This window comes from Amphimedon queenslandica, unplaced genomic scaffold (genome assembly GCF_000090795.2).
Source record: "Amphimedon queenslandica unplaced genomic scaffold, v1.1 AMPQUscaffold_13169, whole genome shotgun sequence".
Taxonomy (NCBI): Eukaryota; Metazoa; Porifera; class Demospongiae; order Haplosclerida; family Niphatidae; genus Amphimedon; species Amphimedon queenslandica.
In genome coordinates, this window is record NW_003546595.1 from 55,231 (window position 1) to 66,340 (window position 11,110).

The following is an 11,110-nucleotide window of genomic DNA, read 5'->3' on the forward strand; positions in this document are numbered from 1 at the left end:
ATTTATTATAATTTTAATCTTATCAAACAATGTGAATTGATGGCTCGCCCCCTCAATGTTTACATTCACCTAGTACTTTTGAAAGCTTAGCTCAGCTCAGCTACAAGATTGCTCAGCAATTTATTAATTGGGGCGAGCATGAGCGAGACCCACACTAATCTGTCTAGTCTATTTGCGTTACGTCTTGTTTATGAACGGAAGAATACGAAAATTAAATTAGTATACTATTGTTGATAAATTTGGACCACGTGGGCAAAATTAATCTAGAGGGTGTGGTCAAAATAGCAAGATGGCGGACATTTTAACTCAGATTCATGGACTGAGTTTCTAACAGTTAGATAAGAGAGAGGGGCTGTCTAAAGCATCTCTAAAGGCTGAAGAACTTAAAAGCAGTTTGATCTAAGACTTCTCTAGATTAGTCCTCTCATTAAAAGAATTATAATTGTGAGAGAAGCTTGATTAGAAGTTTAGCTCAGTTGGCACTGGCATTTCTCAGAATGGCAGGACAGTTCATTCTTGTCTCTTTTACTGGGTCATTTTGGTCAGTTGTGTTAAATGGTGTGTTTGCTCTGTTCAGACCCTGCTGGGCCATAAGGATGGGGTCTGAAATTCTGAATATGCATGCACGCTAAGAGCTGGATTGAGTTTTATTTAGTTCAATCTTATTTCAAATGGTAATTGATGGAAGCTAGTAGATTAGAAGTTTAACTTGGTACATTTTCTCAGTGTGGCAGGACTCATTCTTGTCACTTTTACTGGGTTATTTTGGTTGTGTTAACTGGTGTTTGCTCTGTTCAGACCCCGGCCATAAGGCCGGGGTCTGAATATGCATGCAGGCTAACAGCTAGATTGATTTTTATTTAGTTCAATCATATTTCAATTGTTTTTATTAATGGCTCATGCTCGCCCCCACAATGTTTACATTCACCTAGTCTATTATTCATACCACGTGGGGTCACGTGGGCTGAGTGAGCTTGCGCAGAATGTTTTCCCGCGCTCACATGATCAAAAGGTCACAAAGCGAAAAAGATCATTTTACACGCAGCACTCTCTTTGTCGCGCCAGTCGTCCAATCGTCTCTTTTGATTCTCTTTGACAATCATGAAACTTCTTATTGCAGTTGCTGCCCTCATAGTCTGTGCCACAGCATTTGAATATACAGCTGAATGGGAGCTATGGAAGCGAACCAACGGAAAGGACTACTCCAGCGAGAAGGAAGAGCTGTACCGTCAAACCATCTGGGAGGCAAACAAGAAGATAGTTCTGGAGCATAATGCAAACGCTGACAAGTGGGGCTGGACTCTTGAGATGAACGCATTCGCTGATCTAGAGTCCTCCGAGTTTGCTGCAATGTACAATGGCTACAGGCGGTCCGCCAGGAAGAGCAACGCAACCAGATACCATGTACCCACTGGTAATGCTCTACCAGACACTGTGGACTGGAGGACAAAGGGAGCAGTGACTCCAGTGAAGAACCAGAAGCAGTGCGGATCATGCTGGGCCTTCTCCACCACCGGGTCACTGGAGGGACAGACTTTCCTCAAGAAGGGAACCCTACCCAGTCTCTCAGAGCAGCAGCTGGTGGACTGCTCCGATAAGTATGGTAACCATGGCTGCCAGGGAGGTCTAATGGACAATGCTTTCAAATACATTGAGGCTAATGGAGGTATTGACTCAGAGGCTAGCTATCCTTATGAAGCTAAGAATGGAAAGTGTCGCTTCCAACAGTCAGCAGTAGCTGCGACCTGCACTGGCTACAAGGATATTCCTCATGATGATATTGATGGCCTTCAGGATGCTGTGGCTAACGTAGGCCCCATCTCAGTTGCTATGGACGCCAGCCACTCCAGTTTCCAGTTGTATGCAGCTGGAGTGTACGACCCTCTCCTCTGCTCCTCCACTCGTCTTGACCATGGTGTACTGGCCGTTGGGTATGGAACCGAACCAAGTGGTCTCTTCCATGAGGAGAAACCCTACTGGCTCGTCAAGAACAGCTGGGGCCCAGACTGGGGACAGCAGGGATACTTCAAGATTGTTAGGAAGGACAACAAGTGTGGTATAGCCACTGATGCCTCTTACCCCACTGTTTAATGAGGAGAGAGAGAGAGGAGGGTTCTCCTCACCACTGCTGTAGGAACTAGTTGTCTTTGTACTGTATAATGTGAAAAACTCTTACTCTTCCTTTAAGCTACTTTCTATTTTTTTTCTAACTTTGCTTCCCATAACTACATGCTATTATCTATAGTGCTTTTGATTTCTTAATGTTAACCATATCCTTTCAATCAGTGAGTGTACTATTAACATGGCAGTATAATACAAAAGAAATGGGCAATGAAATGGATGTCATTAACTCTACTAAAAGATGTTACTTTACAAATTGAATAAAATTAAATAATGACTGACCATAAAGAGAGAGAGAGAAGTACACAGCAATTGCAGCAGAACATATTAATAATAATAATAATTTAATCATAATGTGGTGTGTGTGATAACATCAACTTTATAAATCAATCAGTTCATGGTCCTGACTGTTCCCTCCCTCCATTACTGTACCAATCATCTTCTTATGCATGGTGATGGGTGGGCTCGGCATTATCGGGCTATTAGCAGTGGGCGGGGTCAACTGAGACGCCCCTAACCATCTTGAAGCTGGTGACAACGGATTCTGACTACTGTCCTCTTTCTGTATCGTAATCTTTGTCTTGAGTACTGGACTCCGCCCACCAGTTCCACCTGTAGAGGCTGTCAAGAATCGCTTAGCAACCTCCCCATTGTTATGGAGCTCGTCTGCAAATTTACTGAGAGAATCATCAAGTTTAGCTGGAAGAGTCTTAGCCTTGTCATGAACTGAACCAACTGGAGAGTTGAGTTTATCAAGACTCCGGTCACAGTCCTCGTCCTCTGATGACATGGTGATGAACGCTGACATCCGACGAGCAATCTCATGAGAAGCATCCCTCTTTAGCTTCCGGAGTCTCTTCTCTTCGTCTCTTGCTTTCATAATCTCACGAATGAAACGAGAGAAGTCACTCGTCTGTTCTCCTCTCTCCAGCTCTAAGTCATTAAGTGCTTCCTTTAGCTTCCTAACCTCTTTCACTAGCTTACTCTGGAGCTGCTGTGAGTTAGAGACAGTGAGTTTAGTGGAGGAATAGTCAGGAATGAATCGGAAGAAGTAATCAGCCCAGAAGACAAGGGAAGGCATTGCAGTGTTGGGGAGGAGTAGAGGAGAAGGAGAGGAAGAACTAATGGAGTGAAGGGATACCTGCTCTGCTCTCTCTGGAGTGAGCTCATGAGAGCTGAGGGGTAGAGGGAGGGGCTGGTCGGAATATAGACCAAAATTACCTCCTGAGGTTTTATCAGGGAGCATATCCGAAAATAACAAATTGAAAACTGAAGACTCAAAAGGCAACAGGTTTCCAGTAAACGTGAACTCATTATGAGCATCACCTGATCCAAATATATAATAAAACGGGTTCAACCAGTTCTCAGTCTCTTCAGCTGTTAATGAGCTCCTCCACTTGCCCCAGGCAGAGACCAATGGACCCTCATACTTCTCAGCATCAGAGTGGCTACTCTGCAGGTCCACCAACTGACTCACGTAGTAGCTGCTTCTCTTGCTGTGGTTGGAGGCTTCAACTCGAGCTTTGGCTGAATCAAAGACAAAGTTGCTGTATATTGAACTGGCAGTGAGAGAGACAAACTTGACCAGGAAAGATGGAGTGAACTGGAATGCTGATGGAAACTGAACAGTTAACTGCCAGACACAATCACAGAATAGGACAAAGACTGGAGCCTTGGGAATGAAAATGAAACAGAAAATAAAAGAAACATAGAAAACATTATTATCACTGTCTGTAGGTAGTGATACTGTTAGTATTTAATACAGTAAATGAGTATTAATGTTAACATGTACATGTGTCTGTTATACTGAATACAGTCAGTGAGAGGGGGTGTGGTCTTACCTGTCCATCAGGTACCAGTTCCTCATTGGAAGGAGCGTCAGTTATTAATCCACTCCTGGTCGTGAAAGGGTGACCCATAGCTACCCATTCCTTCTGGACTAGTGACTCAAACCCAGATATGGTCCTGTAGTGTGGGTCGGCCATTATCTGGACCAAAGAGGAGATGACACAAGCCAAGTCTCTGTCATTCTGATCTGTTAGTAAAGAGACACAACCACTTGAAGGAATGAGTAATACTGTATAGTGTCCACTATATAGCGTCCACTATACAGTGTCCACTATACAGTGTCCACTATACAGTACAGTAAATACATTCAGTTATAAGAGGTTATTATATTGTATCAGTGGGTTAGTGTGTGGGTATGATTTAATGACACATGACTAGTTGTAATTTGATTATATCAAAAAGGAGGAAGAACAGTGATTAGTGTTTGATATATTGAATTAGAAATAGAAAATCAATTTTACATACTTTACATATTGTAAATACTGTACATATGTACAGTATGTACATTGAAAGACAAACATACCAGTGACAGTTAGGAGGATTCACTCACACACACCCTCCCCCTCTCTCCTCCTCTCCCTCCTCCACCCTTTCCCCCTCCTCACCTAGCAGTACACAGCTGGTTCTCTTCTCACACAGTGTCTTCACTATATCACTGGCAAGGGATAAACAGGACCTGATGACATTAGGAAATGAAATAATAAACAAACAATCAACAACAATAACACAAACACAACTACATGTACATACACAGTGCTATACACTCCACACTAGTATACAGTATCATCATCATACAGTATACAATAGAGCAGTGACCATTGTACCTATGGATTATACAGTTCATTCAGTTATGGGTTGGAGTGGTTGTTAGTCATGTCTATATTAGGTCCTGGAGAATGCAGCTGCAGGTATATCCAGTAGGCACATGACCAGCTCTTATAATAACAATCAACCACCTGACACTAACAGGAGGATCAGTCTATACCACACCAATACTGCTACTGTACTGTAGCACAGCTAATGTACACTGTATTAGTACTGGTATTAGCAGGTGTACATGTATAAATTACATTCTAGATACAGTAGGTGAACATGTAGAATCTAAATGACATCCCATTATATAACATTATGTAACATTATGTAACAGGTAGTGTATGTTTAGGTTTCAAGACAAGGTGACCTTTTATAGACTCATCTAAACACAAAAACAAAACAAAACTCCACTCAATCCCTCACCCCCTCCCTCCCCCTCTCTCCCTCTCTCTGTCACTAAAACTCCAACTCCTGTAGAGTGTCCCTCAGTATGTTCCTTCTCTTACTTGACATAATGGAGCCAGTGAGAAGAATCAAGTGTTGCCAGCCACTTCTGATCAGCTCTGGCTAAATCATGACACGTACCTGAACAATAAAGAGAAGCACATGAACTATCTATGGATGAACACACTCAAAGTACCAGTACAGAGTATCAGTAATCCAACAGTTTGTGGATCTCACATATTCCTCCCATTAAACTCTCACTTACTGATGGTACACACTTCCATTAGTTTAGAATAAGCTGTTTGTATTTCTCTGGCAGTTGCTGCTACATATTCTTGTACTCGATACTGTCTCACCAGTTTATTCTCTACCTGTACCTCAAGGTTCCTAGCCATCGCCACTGCATACATGTAACTAGTGATGATGAGAAAAATTAATATTAAAATCATAAAAAATCCAAATTTTATTAGAATCAGCTCAAACATTCTATACAACATAAGACCATGTATATGTATCAGAAAATGTAATAAAAATGGAGAATTCTCTCCTTTTCATTTTTGGTGAAATTTTACAAAAATCCCTGTACTATAGTACAGGGATTTTTGTCCAATTTTGAAGCAACTTTAAAAAATCATAAAAAATCTAAACTTGATTGGAATCTGCTCAAACTTTCTACACAGCATAAGAACATGTATATGTATCAGGAAATGTAATAAAATGCAGAATTCTCTCCTTTTCATTTTTGACGAAAATGGGCCAAAAATCCCTGTACTATATAGTACAGGGACTTTTGTCCGATTTTGGAGCAACTTTAAAAAATCATAGAAAATCTAAACTTAATTGGAATCAGCTCAATCTCTCTACACAACATAAGTACATGTATATGCATCAGACAGTGTAATGGGTTCCCTCCTGTCCAGTGTATTCCACTGACCTAGGATCAGGTGCCTCTAGTCTGTCTTCATCAGGTAATGATCCTCTGGTTAATGAGACACCAGTGACACTGTGACTCCAACACCACACCTACCAATTAATAATAATAATAATAATAATAATAATAATAATAATAATAATAATAGCAGTAATTAATTAATAGGTGTGGCTTACAGGTAGACGGTTCTTGAAATGGAGGCCAGCAGCATATTCTAAAGTATCATCACTGATGTTGTATGGGACCACAATGTATGGAGGGAGACTAAGAGGAGGAGGAGGGAAAGGAATAAATGATATTATACTCTATTGATGGTGATTTAGGAACACATGGCCAGAAATATGTCAAATTAAGACCAACAATTATTAGCAATATGTCAAAGCTACCAACATCATGTATCATTAATGAAGTGTATTATTATTATTATTAGTACAAACCTGTCACAGAGGAGGAAGTGTTGGTTAGCCTCAGTGACCCTCCACTGCTTCTGGTTCACTCCTAGTCTATCCAATTCCTTATAAGGAAAGTATATAATTATTAATAAAATGACCTCATTACATTCTATTAACACTTGAAGGATATAAATCACTCACTCAGTAATTAATGGCAAAATGGAATGAAATAATAGACTCCAAATATAGTACAGTATTATTAATATTGTAAAAATAATCGTGTGCCTTCTATTAAATTATTTATTACCTTCTGCCAGTCACGAGGATTGAAATAAGTTGGAATGACATCTGTTAATGAAAGAGAAAGAGAGAGAGAGGGAGAGGGAAATTAGTAGCCACAATTTACTAAGAGACTTAGTTCTAGTAATGGAGGGACATCTCCTCACCTTGAGAAGAAGAGGAGGATGAGGAGTGAGTGTCTTTAGTTTTATGAACTACTCGAGCGTAATCAAAAGCAAAGAGATGAAAGACACTACTGGGAGAGGAATACATCCCAAAGGAATTGACAACCTACAGATAATAGGCACACACTTCAGTTTAATATGTAAAGGTTATACACTGAGAGAAGTGACATATAAAGACACTGACAAGTATTTATTAAAAAGGAAGTGCATTAGGATATACACAATATAACTACATACAGTAACAGTAGTACAGACCAGTCTAGGTCAGTACACTAACAGTACCAGTACACTAACAGTACCAGTATAAGTACAGGCCAGTACAGTACAGTACCAGTATAAGTACAGTACCAGTGCAGTACTGGTATAGTAGTATAGCTATACTTACATGTACTACATCAGACTTAGAGCAACTCTTGAAACTGAACACAACCTTTCTCAAGTCCTGAATAATGAGAATAAAGAAAGAAGATTAACCCATCACTACTGTCCCTCTCCCTCCCTCTCTCTTACTTTACAGATTATTTCCAGTTCATTTATTTTCTTTGGCAGAGTTGACTTGGCAGTGACAAGCCTCTTCTTATTACTGCTGACTAGACACAATATAAACAAACAAATAAATAAATAAATAAATAAAATTAATTAATAAATTAATGATATAAATAATAGTAAACACAAATACCCTACATAATGTAAGTGTGGGCACATGTATGAAAAGCTGCTACTTGTAAAGTTTAAAATAACAAATAAACAACAACAACACACAAGATGAATAAATACATTATACCATACACAACCCAACCTACTCTACATTGATACAGTATTAGTAAATACTGGTACAGGAACATAGTAATGACTGACTGACTGATGGGGTGGCTTACTAGTGTATGCTTGTAGTATCAGTCTCAGTGGAATATAATGACTCTTGACTACTGAGGACCTGTCCAATGGAGAGAGCTAAGAGGAGGAGGAGGGAGAGAAAGATTGAGAGGTGATAAAATAAAGTAATGACACATTTAAAAGCTATTTGCTGTATATTAAAATGAGGTCATACTTTATCAGTGTTGAAAGGAGCTGGTTTGAATGATAGTCTGTGATTAGTAATGTAGAGCGTCCCATAGATATACCCAGGACTCTTATCAGGTCCCTCTGACTCATACAGTAACTGCTGGGTATCAGGAGCATGGCCTACCAGTGCCTCTCCTGATAATAAAGAGTAGGGGTGGATAGATTAAGCAACATGTATATACATGTATGGGAGAATAATCTAAATATGTGAACAGTTGTTGAATACTCACCAGGCAGTAGGTCAATGGATGAATCAGGTACTGATACTGTAGGGAGAGTAGCTGCTTTACTGGTCTTAGCCATTGACTGAGGGGGACGAGAGAGAGTGTAATTTGTGAGGTAATTTCAAAAGAGGAGCCAGAAAAGAGAAGACATTTTGGATTTTAAGCAATAGAGGGGCGGGACAAACACACCTCCTTAATTGACCAACCACAATTAATAATGCACTGAGATCAGTGATTGTGCAGTAAAAAATAAAAACTATTAAAAAATATAGCCAATACTATTAATAATGCACTAGAGTTTAGTAATCATCAATATTAATATTAAAATCAAGTCCCAGTTCATTCCTGATAGCTTCAATCCAGTCCTCAGCTAAAGCTATTGCTGCATTAGCATAACTACCTCTTACAGCAATGAATGAGCTTAAGAACTTTTGACAGTGCTCCTGCACTTGAGGTAACTTTCTCATAAAACTAAGACTAGCCATGAACTCTGTAATAAACTTTTCCATGCTACGAGTCTCTCTGACTTCATCACTAATAAGACCAGCTGCATATAACTGACTGGCAAGATCTGAGAGAGACGTCTTAAGAGAATTAAGAGCAGCAAAATGAGATATAAGAACATCATCGATCACTTTCTTTACTTTATTGACATCAACAGTAGCTAATGGACCTAATAGAGGTCAAAGGTCAGTATATACACACAATATTATCACTTACTAGCTCCTCCAGTGGATGATACTGACGTTGATTCATGTACTACATTAGAGAAGGAGGAGGTAGTAGGATCTGATTAACATTAAATAAATAAATAAACAATTGAAATGATTTAGTTATTACTTGTTGTTCTCAGTGATCTACGAATATATAATGTAACAGGATCAGCCACACCTTCCAATGGTACAGAGTAATTTAGTGTAGAAACAGCATCAGGTGATCCATACACTGATATTGGACAAGATGGAGGAAGAGGATGCTCTTCATCACCAAAATTATCAATATCATCTTGATACAACTATGGGAATGAGCAACAAAAGTAACAGTATAAACAAGTACATGTATTCGAAGGAAAAATTGCAAAACTTTTAATAATAATTATTATTAGAATGAAAAATGCACATTAATACTGTACATACTCTGCAAGGTGTTATGTGAGGTATAACACTCCATCCTTCATATGGCATATCTTGTGAAGCATTTAAATTCAATTCAACAAAACCATCAGGAGATGCAATACGGAAGTAAACATGAGGTCCTAGTTTAGCTTGAGGATGTTTTTCCTCAATAAACTGTAAAATAATAAACAAGTGATGATTAAAAAAACTACCTCAAGAAGAGCATCTAATCTCCTAGCTGCAGTGAATGTCACCAGGTCTTCTACACCACGTTCCTCATAATAAATCAGACCGGCATATGTAGTATGTTTCTGTGCATGTTTTGATGATACTATCACTTTCTCCAGTAGATCATTATTTTCAGATAATTCTTGCATCAAATCACTACCTATAAAATGAGTAGGTTTATTCTATACTTAGTATACAAGTGTAGTCTAAACCAATCTTCCAAAACTTTAACTTTTGCTCCATCTCTAGTTACAGGTTCTAATGTATATAGTTATACCTGTACAGTTCAAGTTGTTATAGCATTTAAATTGGGAATGATTAAGCAAAACCCTTACTAATTAAAAAACGAGATTGAGTAGGATTCTAGAGCAAATTTGTAAAAAAGTAATGGAAACAAGAAAAAATAGGATTCTGAACGACTAACAAAAATACAAAATGAAAATCCTACTCTCGTGACGCATTCCCAGCCTACAGTCATTTGGGTGGATGTAGGATGGGAAATGGCCTGGCTAGCAAGACTAGTATTATCACTTACTAGCTCCTCCAGTGGATGATACTGACGTTGATTCATGTACTACATTAGAGGACGAGGAGGAGGAGGTAGTAGGATCTGATAAACTAAACAATTTTGTTTCTCCCAGCCGCACTGGTACACTGGTTTCATGTAGCCAGACAATCTCTAAATGTAACATTAGTACATGACATAATACTTAATAATTTACCCAGCAATTTACCTTTTCTGTTACTAATTTTGTCAGCCAAGGCTCGTTCTCCAAGTTCCTCTAATATCTCAACTAGTCTCCTCCATGATGGCTTTCCTTTACTGTCAACATCGTCCTTCCTTCTCAACCAGCAAGCCAAGCACTCTTCAAAACGATCCTCAACTTTTGTTTTGTTTTCTTGTATGTTATTAAGAGTATTGTATTTGAGGCCAGCTACTGATCCAAATTTCCTCCAGTCAGACGTAGTAAACTCTTTTAGCTCAGTTTTGACATCATGCAAGTCACCAATACCTACAATAAAACTAATCTGGAGCACGTTAAAGTAAGAATATACCAACCTAGAGAAGAGTTATCTCCATCAGTAGCCATCACTGCACAGCCCCAACCCTCCACTGCCTCCAGGAATTCAAGGGTGAGGTTTATTAAAACTAATAATAAATAATTTAAAATGCTTTATGTATAAAATTTAGTATTTCTTTTAGTTTCATGTCCAGTTGTTCTTCTATTCCATTATTAATCACATGATAGCAGGGCCGTAGCCAGGAACTTGAAATAGGGGGTTCGGAAATTGCTGCGCGCGAAGCGCAGCAAATATTTTGACATAAATGGGCGTGGTTGGTAGGCGTGGTGTTAATTTACGCATCTCAGCCATGTGCTGACTCAGCTAAAATGGCTATCTGTGCTTCTCGCTGTTGCCAAAATGCTAATCCTGCTTTTGCAGTGGCAGCAGTGCTGTCTCATGA

General features: G+C 39.2%; 3 protein-coding genes across 3 annotated transcripts; 1 reads left to right on the plus strand and 2 right to left on the minus strand.

Moving 5' to 3' along the window:
- Window positions 1-1,033: 1,033 nt before the first annotated feature.
- LOC100639036 (cathepsin L1-like) lies at window positions 1,034-2,292 on the plus strand. The gene has a single exon (XM_003388989.3). The coding sequence runs from the start codon at window positions 1,102-1,104 to the stop codon at window positions 2,089-2,091; it is 990 nt and encodes a 329-aa protein (XP_003389037.1). The 5' UTR covers window positions 1,034-1,101; the 3' UTR covers window positions 2,092-2,292.
- Window positions 2,293-2,325: 33 nt separating this feature from the next.
- Window positions 2,326-8,445, minus strand: LOC100639540 (myotubularin-related protein 10-B-like). Its single transcript, XM_020000606.1, has 15 exons — window positions 8,309-8,445; window positions 8,065-8,213; window positions 7,892-7,967; window positions 7,524-7,603; window positions 7,399-7,455; window positions 6,996-7,119; window positions 6,857-6,897; window positions 6,595-6,671; window positions 6,334-6,421; window positions 6,161-6,249; window positions 5,492-5,640; window positions 5,289-5,367; window positions 4,575-4,645; window positions 3,963-4,156; window positions 2,326-3,793 (listed from the first exon to the last, which is right to left on the minus strand). Exons 1-15 carry the CDS (start codon window positions 8,379-8,381, stop codon window positions 2,501-2,503), a joined length of 2,640 nt encoding a protein of 879 aa, XP_019856165.1. The 5' UTR covers window positions 8,382-8,445; the 3' UTR covers window positions 2,326-2,500.
- Window positions 8,446-8,601: 156 nt separating this feature from the next.
- Window positions 8,602-10,786, minus strand: LOC109584758 (uncharacterized). Its single transcript, XM_020000601.1, has 4 exons — window positions 10,706-10,786; window positions 10,380-10,658; window positions 10,181-10,324; window positions 8,602-8,975 (listed from the first exon to the last, which is right to left on the minus strand). Exons 1-4 carry the CDS (start codon window positions 10,734-10,736, stop codon window positions 8,602-8,604), a joined length of 828 nt encoding a protein of 275 aa, XP_019856160.1. The 5' UTR covers window positions 10,737-10,786.
- Window positions 10,787-11,110: the final 324 nt, after the last annotated feature.